The sequence below is a fragment of the Arabidopsis lyrata genome, assembly GCF_000004255.2.
Source record: "Arabidopsis lyrata subsp. lyrata unplaced genomic scaffold ARALYscaffold_5, whole genome shotgun sequence".
Classification (NCBI taxonomy): domain Eukaryota; kingdom Viridiplantae; phylum Streptophyta; class Magnoliopsida; order Brassicales; family Brassicaceae; genus Arabidopsis; species Arabidopsis lyrata.
The window spans coordinates 17,230,121-17,246,598 of NW_003302551.1; the positions used below are offsets into that span (position 1 = coordinate 17,230,121).

The window sequence follows — 16,478 nt, forward strand, 5'->3', positions numbered from 1 at the left end:
AATATTCATTAAAAGTTAAAACTCAAATGTATGTTAGGTAAAATGCATGTATCTTCTGTGGTTCAGTAACCATTTATCTAAGTTGATAACTTGATATAAACAAATAGCATATTTGCATAGAGTTGAGAAATCTAACATAGTCATGAGCTAACAATGTTTCTTCTGGTCTGGAGTTTATAGCATGTGAATGTGATTGTTGAGAAATCTAACAAAAGTCATGAGCTTAAAATGTTTCTTTTGTAAGAAGGATAAGATTTACTATGTTACAAATTAACCTTATTTGGGTTCAAAAGGTTTCATCACTTAGAATTCATGCTCACACGAGCAAATCGATCACCAAGACAAAATACAGGTTTTCACAAATCTGTCTTTCATTACACAGTGTTTTTGATACACATAAAGCTCATAAGGTACATATTTCTATTTTTACATTCATTAGTTGAAAGGGATAACAATATCGCCAATGTTGTTGTGCCATGGATCAGCCAAGTGAGTTGCCAGGTTCTCCAATGGTCCTGTCCCCGGGTAAGCCGACTGTTGAACACAGAATCCTACAAACGCCAACAGCGCAAGTCGCCCTGTCATACCCACCAAGAATAAACACAAACATTAGATATACATTTCTACATAAGTTGATCAAGAAAGGTGGTAAGTTTTTTTGTGTGCTTACCGTTCTTGATCTCCTTAACTTTCAATTCCTCGAGCTTCTTGGGGTCCTTTGAGTATCCAAGAGGGTCAAATGCGCCTCCCGGGTACTTCTTCTTCTCGGGGTCTTTCTCCATACTTCTCTGGTGCTCAACGAATGCAATGGCTAAGAACTCAATGGCCAAGATTGTGGGCAAAGTACCCCACGGGACCGGGTTTCCCAAGTACGTGGCTTGACCCCCTGGTACTGCTGCCCATTCCTGAGCCTTAACCCAGTTTCCATATCCTAATGCTTCTGGTACCAAAATCCCAGGCTACACCATCACAAACCAATTCCATGAGAATAAACTTAACAAGACTAAACCCTTATGATAAGACAAAGATTGGATACTGAAACTTACAACAGCGAGCATAGCCCATCTACAGTGGATGAGCTCTGACTCTTTGTATCTCTCAAGGTTCTCTGGAACTTCTCCAAGTCCAAGTGGGTCAAATCCAAAGTCACTGCACAATGTTGAACCCAATAACTTATGTCATCAAAAGAGTTTCCAATACATTTATCTAGAATCTCTTGATACATATCTAAAGGGAGTTATAAATTCTGAAAGGAGATGACTTTCTAAAATATGAATAACCCAATAACATAAAAAATTGAATCTTTTAAAAAGCTTCCAATGTTGCATGCATCAAAATCATCATGTCATCAAAACAGAGTAATCTAACAATATAACAATTCTGATTTTTAATTGAGCAACAAAACAGAGTAATAGGATTCGAAGCGTACCCAGGAGCAGAACCGTCGAGGTAAGCTGGTCGTGGCTCGCCGGGCATCCAGTGAGCAGCCATTCTGATACGACCAACATTCCCGGCGTTAGGGAGCGGAACTCCGGCGGAAACGAATTTAGACTTGGAAGAAGAGAGAAGCGAAGGGTAAACGGCGGCGATGCCGCAGCTCATTAGCGAGTTCGACGCCATCGTTTCTCTCTATCTGTCGATGTGGACGAGAGGTGTTTGGTGGAAGTGTGAATGTGGGAGACGGATCGTATAAGTAAGATTTGTGAGATGAGAATCTAAAATCAGATTGCAATTGGCTATACAGAGCCTGCGTGGCTTTTTCATTGGGCCACGTGTCTTCTCTATATCATGTTTCTTCTCTTCGATATCCCATCTGCACTGTGTGGTTCAGATAAATGCAGAATCTACGTAAATTACAATTTTGCCATTTATCCACGGCAAAGAGATACTATCAGATAAGTCTTCCAGTTCGGTGAAAAACATTTCTACAATGTTATAAACCTGACCGGACCGGTAAATCTGTGACAGGTTACGAATCCGGTCCGGATTTTTGCCATCAAAAGACAATGTGAATCTTAGAAGACTCTTGATGAGTGATGACTGCGGTAAGTTTCCAGTGATCTGGGCATTTGTTTCAAGAGTGCCAGCAACTTTGCAGATACAATGTACCATTGAATGTTCAGAATCTATTTTCTTTAAATTGTTTCTCATTCAGACCCATCTCTAGGATGAATACAACAACAACCCATGACTTCATGTCTCTAGTCAGAAACAAACATAGATTTTGATTCTCAGATAATTCTACTACCACTACTTCGTCACACATAAACATTTCAACAAACAACACAAATTTGCAGGCTAACACATATGACACAAAGTTACCATTTTTAAATGAAAACTCAGATTTAACGCACATCCAATTGTTCTATACCTAAATCCATCATACAAGATATGTCTCTTAATGTTACAACCACAAACTCTGAAACATCAAAATGACATTTTTTTCGAGGTGATGATAGATATATAAGATCAAATTCCATCATTACAAATCCAGGTATTGAATCAGAATCAAGAGCACATAGCTTTCTCCACCTCTTCCTGCAATTCTCCACTCTTAAACGCCTCAAGAGTAATATCACAACCACCGAAAAACTCACCGCCGATATAAAGCTGAGGAAACGTCGGCCAATTCGAGTACTCTTTAAGTCCTTGCCTCAACATCTCATTCTCCAGAATATTCACATCTTCGAAAGGAACATTCAAATTCTTCAAGATCTGAACCACAGTGTTGGAGAATCCACACATCGGGAAATCTCTCGTTCCTTTCATGAACAGAACCACTTTCTCCGAATTCACCAGTTTCTCCAGCGTATCTTTAAGTTGCGGCGTAAGCGCCGACGCAGAGCATCGGAATTTTGTTGGTTTGAGCTTGAGACCGTAGAACGATGGCTGACGGTTGTGAACGGCGAGTGCCGCCGTTGGTTTAAGAGAGAATCTGATAGATTGAGGCTTGTTGATAACGGAGGAGGAGACGACGGTGACCGGAGTTATCAAGGTCGGCGTTTTGACAGATCGGAGAGCCATTTTCTCGGGAGGTTTTTTTATGATTTGGAATTTGACTAATTGAAAAGGTAAATGATTTATGAGCCACAAACACTTATTAGTGCGAGTGAGAATGGAACAAACCCTGTTGTCAAACACCACCACTAAGGCGGTAGTGCATGTCATAATCATTGGTTTTAAAAAAAAATTAAGAACATTCCGGTTCGGTTTGGTCCGACTTTTTTGGATTTCGGTATTTTAGATATTTCCACTTGGATCAAATTATGATTTCGGTTTAATAATATTAGAGAAATTATCAGGGCATCAAATGCTTTTCTCAGTTTCTGTTCTCTTTTCTTCATTCACAAGGTATATACCTCTATACAGCTAGATACCCCCATAAACTATTAAAACTTATCATATAACTTAGCTCCAATCAACATAAGTTGGTTTTTGGTGGACAACTGTATAAACATAGAAAAAAGTTTGTTGTCGATAACAAGTTTTCAGAGTTGATGCCAAACCAAACCATACGAATCGGGGCACATAGATGAAGTGATGAACAAGCCCAATTTTAATGATCAAATACTCAATCAAACATGAGTTGGCAACTGGTTGAAGCTCTAGAAGAAAGTGCCACTCCTTTATCATCTCAAATTTTGGAACATCCCATTCCAATGACGTGATTGTTGTAGTCTTTAAGTGAACAGCATTCTTCAAAATATAAACTGCAAGATCTCTCTCTTCTGGTGTTCCTGCGTAATCCGACCAGTTGAGAGTTTTACACTCAACAATATACATTCAGGAACAGTACTTGGTTGATTCCAGTAAACCATGCCATTTTTCTCATGATACTGAGATCAAACAGAAGAATTAGACTAAAATCAGACAAGAAAAAAGAGTTTTACGAACAAACTTACATCCATTTCGAAAAGGTCTAGTCCTTGTAAGTTAGAAGAGTCTTTGAGCAGTCGGACAAGTAAATCCGAAGAATGCTTTTTGCATCTACATAGCTTCAGATGTTTAAGCTGGTTGAAGACAAAACCTTCATCATACATAGCCTGCGCATAAATATTGAAATTATAAACACCAAGGATAATATAAATGAGTTGGTAAATGGAAAATGATAACCTCTGAACATATTGCAAGGCTCTTGACGGATGTGATTGATCCAATTAGACTCTTGATATTAGGTATTTCAACAGCTACATATGCCTCGATCAGATTAGGCATATTCTCAACCAAATAGAAGTGACTCTTATCATTATCATCTTTAAGGTTAAAATACTTTAAAGAAGGAGTTTCTATCACAATCCCATCTATATCATAACAATAAGGTATAAAGAGTGATAAACTCTGCAAAGATGGGACAACAACAGTTAGCTTTCCCATTCTGTCATCCTCAAGTAGATAAACCGATAGATCTTCAAGAACAGGGCAATTAGATAGAAGCCGTTGAAGAGATTCATCATTGAAGTAATTCACACTTTGAAGTTGCAAAGTTTTCAGAGAGGGAAGAAAAGCCATTCGAGGAACATCCAAGAGAATCTCGCCATTGAGTTTCAAGATCACGAGCGATTTGCAGGTATGCAAGTTACTCGGCAATATGTTTGGCTTCTCCGGAAATGAAAAATAAATAATCTCCAGCTCACGTACGCAGTGTGAAACTGCTATAACCACCCACAGCTTGATACTCTCAGATTCAAGATTTGTACTACTTAAGACAAGACGGAAGCTTTCAATAACCGGAGCTCTATGTAATGGCAGATTTTTGTCAAGAAAACACTGTAACCTCATGCATTCAGAAGGTAAATCATATCTACTACGGTACTCAAGTTTAGGCAACCACATCCAAAGATACTCCCATCGTTTCGACAATAAGCTAGTGGATACAGCAACTTTGGTCGGAACAAACATTAATATCTTAATAAGCACTTCATCTGATAACCCACTGATTCTGTCCATATCTTTAGAAAAAAAAACCCAAGTTACTATTGTTACCGCCGACAGAACTTCCGACCCTAATAAGAAGAAGATAACATCTTTAAGGCTCAAAAAGCTAAAAAAAAAAAAGGCAATTATAGTAACAAGTGAAAACTCGGACACAAAGAGGAACAGTACTAAACCTTAGAAACAAGCTAAACTGTTAGGTGGTGCTGTGAAATTTTCAGTTTGGAGGCTCGGGAACCAGAATCTGAAGCTAAGGCAGAAAGTGGCCAAAGAACTGTATACCCTTTTCAATTCTGAGTAGTCTGAACTAGGAATCGAGAAACGGTAAATGTAAATGAAGCAACCGGAAGGAAAACGGAAAATGAACAAGTTGGTTTATCAGAAGATACCAGAATCGCTGAGCATCGGAATGACAAGGCTTTGTCCTCGCCGCTGATACTCACCACTGACCCACTCATCAAACCGTTCGTTCGGCTTCCATTTAATTTGGGTGTTTAATTACCATAAAATGATGGGCCGAGCTTTTATTAACACTCATCAACACGTTCGGCGTCCATTTAATTTGGGTCTCTGAGGCCCAGTATAAATACGAGCTTGTTTACCAAATTTGAGACCCAAATTTTCTAACCAATCTCCTCCAATGCAAGTGGACACAAATCCCCAAGAGAAACAGAATCAAAATCTCAAGAAAACCTATTAGCCCTGTTTCCAGCAAGAGGGCAGAGAAGCAGAGAGTGAGAGAGAGAGAGAGTGAGAGAGAGAAAGCAGCTTCTTCTTCTTCTTCTCCCTCATGTGGATTCCAAATCCTTCTCTGCTACTCTCTCTTCACATTTCTCTACCAACATTCTTCTTCTGACACTCAACACACACACTGCAACTTCCACGGCTAAATCAAGCAACACCAAGTCAAAATCCGCCATTAACGATGCTTCTTCCAAACTTCTCCAACACCATTTTCCTTCTCTGCTTCCTCTTCACACTCATCGCCGCCACAAAACCCCTAAATCTCACTCTCCCTCACCAACATCCTTCCCCTGATTCCGTCGCTCTCCATGTCATCAGGTAAACAAAAGTTCCTCCCTTCTCTCATTACACATTTTCCCAGAAGAAGAAAAAAACTCAAACTTTCTTCTTCTTCCTCCTCCAAAATTCACAGGAGTGTCAATGAATCTCTTGCAAGAAGACAACTAGGCTCGTCCTCATCATCATCATCATCATCATCCTCCTCTTGCCGTACCGGAAACCCAATCGACGATTGCTGGAAATGCAGCGACTCAGACTGGTCATCAAACCGACAAAGACTCGCCGACTGTTCAATCGGCTTCGGACACGGCACACTCGGAGGCAAAAACGGCAAGATCTACGTCGTTACAGACTCCTCCGACAACAACCCAACAAACCCAACACCAGGAACACTCCGTTACGGCGTAATCCAAGAAGAGCCACTCTGGATTGTCTTCTCTTCAAACATGCTCATCAGATTAAAACAAGAACTCATCATCAACAGCTACAAAACCTTAGACGGTCGTGGCTCAGCCGTACACATAACTGGAAACGGTTGCTTAACTCTCCAATACGTTCAACACATCATCATCCACAACCTCCATATCTACGACTGCAAACCTTCAGCTGGATTCGAAAAACGAGGTAGATCCGATGGAGATGGGATCTCGATTTTCGGATCTCAGAAGATCTGGGTCGATCATTGTTCAATGAGTCATTGCACCGACGGGCTTATTGATGCTGTGATGGGTTCTACAGCTATAACTATATCTAACAATTACTTCACGCATCACGACGAAGTGATGTTGTTGGGTCATGATGATAATTATGCTCCTGATACGGGGATGCAAGTGACGATAGCGTTTAATCATTTTGGACAAGGGCTTGTTCAGAGGATGCCTAGATGTCGGAGAGGTTATATTCATGTGGTGAATAATGATTTCACTGAGTGGAAAATGTATGCTATTGGTGGTAGTGGTAATCCCACCATTAACAGTCAAGGAAATCGTTACGCTGCTCCTTCTGATCCTAGCGCCAAAGAGGTAACCTTTTTTTTTATATATAACAAAGTTTACAAATTTTGGATTACCCATATAGAAAAATCTTTCCTTTTTTATTGTTATGTGGTGTGGAACACTTTTCTTTAGTAGCTTAACTTTTTAGGGTTTAGTATGTTTTGTGGATAGATTTTAGGCTTTTACCATAGAGAACTTTTCATTGAGTGATTGACAAATGTGTAGTTTCATTCCTTGATTTTAATTGGCTAGTAAAATGTCCTATCTCCTATGAATCCAGTTCATATTTCACATGGACAGTTGTTAATCTTTTGCTACTAGGAGAAATATCCAGTTAGAGTTTTGTGTAAATGGGAAAAAGAAGAATCTTATTTGTATGAGAATTGGGTCTACGAGGAGTGAGACAGTGATGGTATGTAATACTAGTATAGGTGCATGACAGCCATGTGGGCTGCTTCTTCTCTGTCCACACACTTTCTTTTGTTGTAGTTGGTTGAATACCACCACGCGCAATGACGGCGCGTGGACAAGAGATTGTTTGCTGATTGGTGGTGAAAAGCAGGTGACGAAGCGAGTGGACTCGAAGGACGATGGTGAATGGGCGAATTGGAATTGGAGAACAGAAGGAGATTTGATGGAGAATGGAGCTTTCTTTGTGGCTTCTGGTGAAGGAATGAGCTCAATGTACTCTAAAGCTTCAAGTGTTGACCCTAAAGCTGCTTCTCTTGTAGACCAGCTCACTCGAAACGCTGGCGTTTTTGGCGGTCCCAGGTACTACCTTTTTTCCCTTTTTACCCTTCTTTACTTTCTAAATAGATATTTCTCTTAGCCAATTTAAAAATATACTACCACTACTTAATTAGAAAAATCTAAAAAAACTGAAGCATGATCTCTCATTTCGGTGTATAATGTATACTAATTAAATTGGCTGTGAAAGCGCGTGATTAGAGCGCATGATTTGCTATTGTCGTTAAGTCAAAGAACAGATAACTACCGTATTATTTTACTAGTATTTTGGAGTCTAGTTAACTTGTGAGTTGTGATTAGAAAAAGAAAACTCTAAACTGACGAATTTGTAATTTATATTTTTTGGAAAAAAGGGTCTAGTTTAAATTAGCCTACTAAAATGATTAACTAGGTCCTTTCTTGTTTGAGGTTCTTAATCACGTTCTATATTCATTCAATTATTCCTGAAATGGAGATATATAGAACATGAGCTATGGTAAATCTAAAATAATTAGAATCTGAAAAAACAATTAAAGTAACACATCATTATTGGTTTATTTTGAAAAAGTAGCTCATTGAGAATACCAGACGTTAGGGTTTTGGCAGTATTCCAGAATTCAAGTAGAGACGCACGTGATTGTCTGCCTAAGGGAACCGACCAACTTGACTAGTGTCTGAAATTAACCCCACTTGCTATTTTCATATTTCAATTATTTTTTATACTATAGTATTCTTCAAATTTCTAAAATGTCTGTCATAGTGTTAATTAAGACATGCATAATCATGATGCAAACTACATTTTGATACATCAAATGTTATTTATTTGTCCCCTTCTCAATTTATTATACAAAAGCCAACAGTCTTTTTTTGGGCGTAATGATGTCATTATGATGGAAATGTGGAGGTTAAGGAGATTGGGACCCTTACCTAGAAAGATGATTCCTTTTTCTATGGATCCATATTACTTCATAAACAAGTCCTTTTACATTGCATTAGTTGTATCCTTTTACATCGCATTAGTTGTATCCTTTTGACTTTTTTTTTTTTGGCTAGCTTATGATCAAATCTTATAGTAACTTCTAATGAGATGATTTTTGGTGGGGTTTAGGGATGATCAAGGCCAGAGTGGCAATTCTTATTCTCCTTATGGAGGCGACGGCGGAGGAGGGATGGACGATATGGGTGGTATGAGCGGTACAACGAGAGGAAGCAGCAGCAGCGGCGACGACAGCAATGTCTTCCAGATGATATTTGGAAGCGATGCACCGTCTCAGCCGCGATTAACGTTATTGTTTTCTTTGTTAATGATTTCGGTTTTGTCATTATCAACTCTATTTTTGTGGTAGAAGGAATGGATAACAAATAGGATTTGGACCGTTCAATTGATTGGTTTTTGGTGTAAAGTGTGGCTCTCTCTCCATTATTTTCTTTAGTTCGATTGAAAAAAATACAAGAAACTAAAATGGGATTGTCAAGGCAACGTCAAAGACGAACTTTGTCTCATCCAATCAAATGCATTGTTTCATTAATGATGTAACATTTTCATCTTTCTATATAACTCCACTTTTTCTTTCTTTGTCCACTACCTTTTTTTTCTTCTAACGAAAACTATAAGGTTGTGTAGAAATCACATTTTATTATAGCAAAATTTGCCGCATGGAAAATGTGTTATGCTTGTAAAAAAAACATATATTGTCATCATCGTTCTAAGCTTGTAAACACTAAATTCCTATCAAGTTTTGCAGAAGAAGCAATGAACATCACTAAATTTATCTTCTATGACATGATCTCCTCGGCGACGTGTGGATTAATATTCCCGGTCGCCATTTACAAGAGACCAAAAAGAAAGAACAAATAAATAAATAAATTATTAGAGAGTTTCTAAAAACATTACTTTTGAAAAGAAAGATATAGTCGTCAATGGGATTTAGTTAGCAGCTAGAGAAGCAGCTTCTTCAAGTCTCTTCCATGTCAATTCTCTTTGTTCCAGCAACTCGCATGCCTTAGCTTCGTTCTCGAGATGTTGTTTCTCGCACTCCTCAAAGAGCTCAGTGTCCATCTCCAGAAACATTCTTCTAACGTTCTCAGAGAGACCGTGCACCGCTTGGTTCCAATGTCCTTTCATGTTCCTCTCCAATGCTTCAAAGATTATCGGGAAGATCACGTCTTTGTTCTGAGCTATCAGGCCTACGATATGTTCATTGTTCCACAAGAAAAGAGCTCTCTCTGCCACCTGCACTCCTCACATCTCTTATCAACAACTACACTATATAAGCTTCAAAATGTATTTGACTTGATGTATCTATGACTAGCTTTTTTTAAGTACAAAACTCAAAAAGAACGAACCTGGAAGTGTGCGCTATTAAGACATTTCCCAATCTGCGTAAACAGAGGAACAACACATTGCTGAAACTCAGAGGGCTCTGTAGCATCCAAGACTTCTTCCAACTCTCCCAAGAACAGAACCTCCTTTTGACAATTCGTAAGCGGCCAAAATTTCAACAACCCGCGGATGACGGTATCAGCCAATTTGTAATCTTTCTCCACAAACTGTGTCACACAATACGCCAACTGCTGGTGGTAAATCGAGATACCCTTAGACTTGTGGAGTGGCAAAATAGCTTTGACAAGATACAACCGATGCTCCTCTCTCATAGGTACTGTAAATCCATTGATCACACTTCCTAGGATCTCCAATAACTCTCCAATGCCAATGCACCTCTCAGTCTCATACAAGAACTTGTAGAAAATGTTATAAATGGAGCACCTGATAAAAGGGCGGTGAAATATAAACTTGCCATAGATCCTATGAAGAACAGTTTTCAAGTATTCCCTCTCCCTAGGATCCTCAGAGTCAAACAAATCGAGTAACCTCGAGACAAAGGTGTGATTGATGAACTTTTTCGCAGTCTTAGGTTCGATTTCGGAAGACACTACATACCGCAAAAGAAGCTCGTAAACGAGCTGCAAATGAGGCCACCATGGCTCAAGATAAGGCTCTTCTTCTTCAGGATCATTCCCTTCAGGAGGAGCTCCAGTGTTCTCATGGTGAGCCGGTGGGAGACACCGGAAAATGTTAGCAGAAACCATTCGTATAAGCTCACTCTGCATCGTCTCATTGACTTTACCAGAGGAAGAGTGAAGGAAATCAACCAATTCAAGAAGAGTCTGTCTTTTGATCTCTTTCTCGCGTGGCATTATCAAAGTATCAGAGAAATCGCATTGGCAAGAACACATGTGAGCCTTCTTCATGAAGAGGAGAGGTCGATCTGAGGAAGACACGTCTTTTAACAATGGAAGTACTTCGAGAACCGGTGTTGATGTGAACATTGGGTGGTTCGGTGTCTGTGAAGGAGATTGAGCCGTTGTCTGAGATTCACCATTTGAAACAGAAGATGGAGCGGCGGTGGTGGTACGGCTGCCGCGAACGACGGTGTTGGTGGAGGTGTTGTTGTTATCTTGGTGATGTTGATCTGATTTGTTGAATTTCTTCTGACCCAGTTTTATGATTTTGTTGAACATCTTCGATTTCGATTCAAAATCTAAACTTTTTTTTTTTTGTTTCTGAAATGGATTTGATTTCAGAATGACGAAACGAAGATGACGAAGAGATTATATTTGATTACCTCTAAAGCGATGAATGGAGGGAGAAACTGAGATCGGAGATGGAGAAAGAAGAAGGCATTATTAGGCCAACAGGATTCTGGAAGAATGTTCTTCAGGCAAAACCAGAAACCGATACAAGATTGCTGTAAGGAGAATGAAGGAGGAGATCAAAATTTTGGGGACATGTATTTTTTAACCAAAGGATAAGTAATTGATTACTTTTGGTTAAAGCATTGTTTTATCCGAGTTAAAATATTTTTTTATTTTGAATTTACTCATTATTAACGGAAAACCATTTTTTCGATTTTCAATATTTAAATCGCATAATAGTTAAATATAAAAGATGCAATTTCATAAAACAAAAATGCATGATTCTTAAAAATTCTAATTTTCAAAGATTCTTCTTGTCAAATCTCTAAACTTTATAAATCAGATTTTTGTGTGTTTAAAATATGTTTAACTGTATAGAATTAGAATCGTAGTTATATATGGGCCGAAGCCTCTATCAACCTGGTTTGATGCTGGGCCAAGAATTTGACCATCTGACCATATATGTGAGGTCCAACAAAGAGAAACATCTATATATGGATTGTGTCTGATTTGTAAGTTGTAACATTACATAACAGTGGAACCATAGCAAAAGGAATAAGGTATTTTTTGTAATCAAACACGTTTATCTATGAGTTTGAATTAACCAACCAAACTCTAGTTTATTTTTCTAGACTCAAAAACTAAAGGTCTCATTGATGACTTTCAACACGTGTCATGCAGCTTCATTGTCTAACTCTACATGCAAACATCCCACGTGTCTCCACTCTGCATGTATCTCCAACACTTTCGTTTCCTCAAACTTATGTAATCATCCTTCTCCTTATATATTTCACACAAATCCATCGACTCTCTAGGGACTAGACTAACTAAGGCCACCTCAAAACAAGACCCATCGATAACAGCGATCATGGTGGCTAAAGCCTTAGCACAGCTGATAACATGCATCATCTTCTTCTGCCACGTTGTAGCTTCCGTAGAGGACCTGACCATACGCCAAGTCACGGCGGACGAGCGGCGAGTACGCCCGAATCTTCTTGGGACTCACACCGAGAGTAAATTCCGGGTTTTCATGTCCGATTACGGCAAGAACTACTCGACGAGGGAGGAGTACATCCACCGCCTCGGAATATTTGCCAAAAACGTCCTCAAGGCGGCAGAGCACCAGATGATGGACCCCACCGCCGTCCACGGAGTCACACAATTCTCTGACCTCACGGAAGAGGAGTTCAAGCGGATGTACACTGGAGTAGCCGATGTTGGCGGCAGCCGTGGCCATGCGGTTGGAGCGGAGGCACCTATGGTTGAGGTTGATGGATTGCCTGAAGATTTTGACTGGAGGGAGAAAGGTGGAGTTACTGAGGTCAAGAATCAAGTATGTTCTTAATTATACCATATATATATGATATATATTATAAGAAATTTTCACGTTTAACCTGAAAAAAAGATTTGATGCAGCCAAAAACATAAGGAGAAATAGTGGGATTATCTAGTTTGTACTATTTATTTTATTCTGTAATTAGGCACGTAATTACTAATTAGCTTAGAGCATTCTAGTTTATGTTAGTAATTGATGTTACTTGGAAATTTTTTAGTTGGATACTAAATTGATAGTTTTACACAGAAATGTCTAGTTTATGATACAAATTTTGTTTGGGGTTAATTTGTTGTGAAATTTATGTCATATAAAATTCAATGGTTGTTTAACTATATGGCATGTGCTTATGTGAAGGGTGCATGTGGATCGTGCTGGGCTTTTAGCACAACAGGAGCAGCTGAAGGAGCCCATTTCGTCTCCACCGGGAAGCTCCTCAGTCTTAGCGAGCAACAACTTGTCGATTGTGATCAAGCGGTCTGTTTTTAATCCATTAATCAATGAATTTTTAATATGACTTGATCCTAACCTTTTTTGTAATTTGAAAATTTATTTGGCATATAAATATGAGTATAGTGCGATCCAAAGGACAAGAAAGCATGTGACAATGGATGTGGTGGGGGACTCATGACAAATGCCTACGAGTATTTGATGGAGGCAGGAGGATTAGAAGAAGAAAGGTCATATCCTTACACCGGTAAACGAGGCCATTGCAAGTTCGATCCTGAGAAGGTTGCGGTAAGAGTAGTGAACTTCACGACTATACCACTAGATGAGGACCAAATCGCAGCAAATTTAGTTCGACAGGGTCCCTTAGCAGGTGAAATATATCAACTTATATGTGTGTTATTTGTAGCTAAAACCAATTTTTTTTTGTGTTCAAAGTCCAAATATTTAGAAGACAAATAACTAATGCTTTGTTGTTGTGTTTAATTACACTGCAGTGGGATTAAACGCGGTGTTCATGCAAACGTATATAGGAGGAGTGTCGTGTCCGCTTATATGCAGCAAGAGAAAGGTTAACCACGGGGTACTTCTTGTTGGGTACGGATCAAAAGGGTTTTCGATCTTGCGGCTTAGTAATAAACCCTATTGGATTATCAAGAACTCGTGGGGGAAGAAGTGGGGAGAGAATGGATACTACAAGCTGTGTCGTGGCCATGATATATGTGGGATTAACTCAATGGTCTCTGCAGTAGCCACCCAAGTTTCGTCGTAGATGGTTCTTGTCCTTTCTCTGCACTCTTCTTTTTTAATCTAGGGTTTTATCATGTTTTAGGAGTGGAGTTGGGGGTTTGAATATCGGGTGTACCTTTCCGTGACCGTTGTCTTGTAGTAAACAATGGATGATTTATTATCCCTTTATATTTCTTATTGTTTAGTCACTCACACGTAATTGTAGCTGGGGGAGATAAAATAAAATTAAAAAAAAAAAACCACATGGTGGTGGGTGAGTGGTTCTCGTTTGGTTGGAAGGATCGCCCTGTTGGTCTAGGCCAGGGATCGATCCTTCCCAGACGCAGTTTCGTTCTCTCACTCCTGTGGCCACCTGAGAATTTACATGCGGACTTGCTCAGGCGCTCCAGACCACCAGTTTATCAGGGGGCTCTTAAGTGGAGGCTTAAAAATCCCTGTGACGTGGGTTTAGGCCCAGTGGACTTAGGCCCAGTGGACTAGTCAGATCACTGTGTGGTCTGGATACTGGGTTATCAAAAAAAAAAAAAAAAAATTTGTTTTGAAAAAGAAAATAACTCTGGGTTAGCAATCAGCGGGAGTATATATTATTGTTACCATAAACTATGAAACGAACGCATATTTATTTATACGTCGTTAGCTGAAATCTATTTCTAGATCAACAACTACAAAACAAATAAGAATCGGTGATGACTGATGAGTCGTTGCTGGCCAGACACCGTAAACAAAAAACATAACCCAATCCGTTTTCATTTTGCACTGTATTTCTCATATATGTAGAGCCACTTAACTTGGTTTTGGGTTTTTGGAATTTTTGGGCCTCGAGGCTCAAATGGCTATTTTCCGATTTTATGTTTGAGAATGATTCAACAAGGAAAATAAATACAAAATAGTAGTTCTCCGTTTCATTTTCTATTGGCCTATTGCGCACAAAATTTTGTGAAATGATTATTGCTAAAAATGATAAGAGATAATTGTAGGGATAATAAACTTTGAAAAGATTTTACATATTCTTATCTTGCATTAAAATACAAAAACATCAAATTAGATGAAATAATTTTTTGTTTTATTTAAACATCTTATAAAAATTAGAAACTCACATAATCCATAATGTTGAAGCATTTTGTAGGTTGTCCGCCTCACTCTTTATGCTTTACAAAGAAAAGAAAAAAAAAAGAGAAGAGAATCTGCTTTTTTCCCCCAGTACAAGCATGTGTCTATTGATGCATTCAATAATCAATAGATAACTGAAAAAAGAGAATTTACAAATATGGTTAAGAAATTGACCAAGTCAGATTGCCATATTTTGATGATGTTGTTGTTGTCGCATTGTGGAATGAGACGTGAGAGTAGACCCCATGATGCTTACCCGGTGCTAGGCAAGAGTATCCCACTAAAAGATTTTCTTCTACTACTAACCTCTCCTCTCTTCTTTTTCTTTTTCCTTTTTCTTTGTGAAATCTCAGATTTTCAACTTCTCAAAAGACAACAAAAGTTTATTGAATAAGAACACACAATGCGAACTCAAAGCCCACTTTGTTAAAAAGTTTCACTTTCGGCGTTCTTTTTTATGCGAGTAGAAGAAGTAGACAAAAGCTAACCATCTTCTCTCTCATTTTTGGTCTAATGCTTAATTTGTAGTTGATATATAACTTAAACCATTATGAACTATTCTCGGAATCTATATGCAGTCAATTTATTCGGTTTGAAAGCGATTTGTAGATATGGTCAAATTTGAATCCGATTACAATATGATTAAAAAAGTGGATCATTGTTAAATATCGATTACAAATTTCGACACTAAAAAATGTTAAAACCTTCAAAGTTTAACAAAGAAACAAAATCATTTCATCTACCTCTGTATCGGTAGTTCAACTACGTGTAATGGTTGTCCACCCAAAAAATCATTTTTTAAAACTACGAATCTGAGTATTTGGCGGCGATAATGGTTAGACTAATATTGTTCTTGTCTCCAATGCAAGAAAATGATATGGACTTAAGTGCCATTTGACCTGTGCATTAAACTAAACCAAACCTAAATAAGAATAAATGTCATTCAAAAACTACAAACCAAAACAATCCAAAATAGTAGATATACTATCGCAAAAGATTATTGTAATCAAACTAAACCAAAATAATTTTGGATTGACTTATTAGATACGTTTCTTTCAAACGAAAAGTCAACTCGAACCCAATCTTTGTTATAAACTGAAAGTCTGAAACTACTATTGTTGAATGAGCAGCTAACCATGAAATTATTGGTGTCCCTATGAAAAATGACGTCCGTCAGGTAAAGAAGCAACCAAACTAAAGATGAAATTTGCTACTAGACATATTTGGACCGATGCATAATTGGTAGATATGAAAGAGATCTCAAAATTTAAAACAAAAATCTATATAGTTTGTAAACAAATGAAAATATTGTTTCGAGTGTCGGTGGATGAGACCGAACCGACAATCAAAGACGTGGGGTTACTCACAGATATATGTGACGTTGTTCTCTGCACCGTCCCTCCCTCCCTCGACGGACGCACACGCGCAAGAACCAAACGACAACATTTGTTTTCTTTTTGTTGGTT

The 16,478-nt window shown here is 38.5% G+C and overlaps 6 protein-coding genes across 7 annotated transcripts; 2 read left to right on the plus strand and 4 right to left on the minus strand.

Moving 5' to 3' along the window:
- Positions 1–261: 261 nt before the first annotated feature.
- Positions 262–1,846, minus strand: LOC9314072 (chlorophyll a-b binding protein 6, chloroplastic). Of its 2 annotated transcripts, none has more exons than XM_002877958.2 (4): positions 1,430–1,846; positions 1,047–1,149; positions 671–959; positions 262–578 (listed from the first exon to the last, which is right to left on the minus strand). In XM_002877958.2, the coding sequence occupies exons 1-4, from the start codon at positions 1,618–1,620 to the stop codon at positions 436–438; spliced, it is 726 nt and encodes a 241-aa protein (XP_002878004.1). In that variant the 5' UTR covers positions 1,621–1,846; the 3' UTR covers positions 262–435. The 2 variants fall into 2 exon arrangements, with proteins under 2 accessions (XP_002878004.1, XP_020880889.1); XM_021025230.1 differs by lacking the exon at positions 262–578 and having other exon boundaries at positions 692–745; positions 813–959; positions 1,430–1,815.
- Positions 1,847–2,308: 462 nt separating this feature from the next.
- LOC9314073 (monothiol glutaredoxin-S14, chloroplastic) lies at positions 2,309–3,075 on the minus strand. The gene has a single exon (XM_002877959.2). It carries the CDS (start codon positions 3,022–3,024, stop codon positions 2,509–2,511), a length of 516 nt encoding a protein of 171 aa, XP_002878005.1. The 5' UTR covers positions 3,025–3,075; the 3' UTR covers positions 2,309–2,508.
- A 309-nt stretch (positions 3,076–3,384) lies between these two features.
- Positions 3,385–5,397, minus strand: LOC110228318 (FBD-associated F-box protein At4g10400). The gene is given in 6 exon segments (XM_021025229.1): positions 3,385–3,621; positions 3,624–3,761; positions 3,764–3,836; positions 3,903–4,043; positions 4,114–5,003; positions 5,109–5,397. Coding segments are annotated over 5 exon segments (1,236 nt in total). The 5' UTR covers positions 4,948–5,003; positions 5,109–5,397; the 3' UTR covers positions 3,385–3,571.
- A 189-nt stretch (positions 5,398–5,586) lies between these two features.
- On the plus strand, positions 5,587–9,079 carry LOC9314074 (probable pectate lyase 13). The gene is made up of 4 exons (XM_002876231.2): positions 5,587–5,994; positions 6,089–6,977; positions 7,513–7,721; positions 8,785–9,079. Exons 1-4 carry the CDS (start codon positions 5,858–5,860, stop codon positions 9,020–9,022), a joined length of 1,473 nt encoding a protein of 490 aa, XP_002876277.1. The 5' UTR covers positions 5,587–5,857; the 3' UTR covers positions 9,023–9,079.
- Positions 9,080–9,344: 265 nt separating this feature from the next.
- Positions 9,345–11,531, minus strand: LOC9312346 (serine/threonine protein phosphatase 2A 57 kDa regulatory subunit B' epsilon isoform). Its single transcript, XM_002877960.2, has 2 exons — positions 10,023–11,531; positions 9,345–9,909 (listed from the first exon to the last, which is right to left on the minus strand). Exons 1-2 carry the CDS (start codon positions 11,196–11,198, stop codon positions 9,604–9,606), a joined length of 1,482 nt encoding a protein of 493 aa, XP_002878006.1. The 5' UTR covers positions 11,199–11,531; the 3' UTR covers positions 9,345–9,603.
- A 623-nt stretch (positions 11,532–12,154) lies between these two features.
- Positions 12,155–14,092, plus strand: LOC9314075 (probable cysteine protease RD19D). The gene is made up of 4 exons (XM_021024045.1): positions 12,155–12,705; positions 13,063–13,182; positions 13,282–13,525; positions 13,650–14,092. The coding sequence occupies exons 1-4, from the start codon at positions 12,241–12,243 to the stop codon at positions 13,922–13,924; spliced, it is 1,104 nt and encodes a 367-aa protein (XP_020879704.1). The 5' UTR covers positions 12,155–12,240; the 3' UTR covers positions 13,925–14,092.
- The last annotated feature ends 2,386 nt before the right edge of the window (positions 14,093–16,478 follow it).

Bases quoted from the DNA above. Each gene is read 5' to 3' on its own strand.
- LOC9314072 (XM_002877958.2), bottom strand. From the start codon at position 1,620: ATGGCGTCGAACTCGCTAATGAGCTGCGGCATCGCCGCCGTTTACCCT. The intron at 960-1,046 runs GTAAGTTTCAGT...GTGATGGTGTAG, and splicing joins GATGGGCTATGCTCGCTGTT to CCTGGGATTTTGGTACCAGA. The intron at 579-670 runs GTAAGCACACAA...TGGGTATGACAG, and splicing joins AGTTAAGGAGATCAAGAACG to GGCGACTTGCGCTGTTGGCG.
- LOC9314073 (XM_002877959.2), bottom strand. From the start codon at position 3,024: ATGGCTCTCCGATCTGTCAAAACGCCGACCTTGATAACTCCGGTCACC.
- LOC9314074 (XM_002876231.2), top strand. From the start codon at position 5,858: ATGCTTCTTCCAAACTTCTCCAACACCATTTTCCTTCTCTGCTTCCTC. The intron at 5,995-6,088 runs GTAAACAAAAGT...CAAAATTCACAG, and splicing joins GTCGCTCTCCATGTCATCAG to GAGTGTCAATGAATCTCTTG. The intron at 7,722-8,784 runs GTACTACCTTTT...GGTGGGGTTTAG, and splicing joins GGCGTTTTTGGCGGTCCCAG to GGATGATCAAGGCCAGAGTG.
- LOC9312346 (XM_002877960.2), bottom strand. From the start codon at position 11,198: ATGTTCAACAAAATCATAAAACTGGGTCAGAAGAAATTCAACAAATCA. The intron at 9,910-10,022 runs GTTCGTTCTTTT...TGAGGAGTGCAG, and splicing joins TTAATAGCGCACACTTCCAG to GTGGCAGAGAGAGCTCTTTT.
- LOC9314075 (XM_021024045.1), top strand. From the start codon at position 12,241: ATGGTGGCTAAAGCCTTAGCACAGCTGATAACATGCATCATCTTCTTC. The intron at 13,183-13,281 runs GTCTGTTTTTAA...ATATGAGTATAG, and splicing joins TTGTCGATTGTGATCAAGCG to TGCGATCCAAAGGACAAGAA. The intron at 13,526-13,649 runs GTGAAATATATC...ATTACACTGCAG, and splicing joins TCGACAGGGTCCCTTAGCAG to TGGGATTAAACGCGGTGTTC.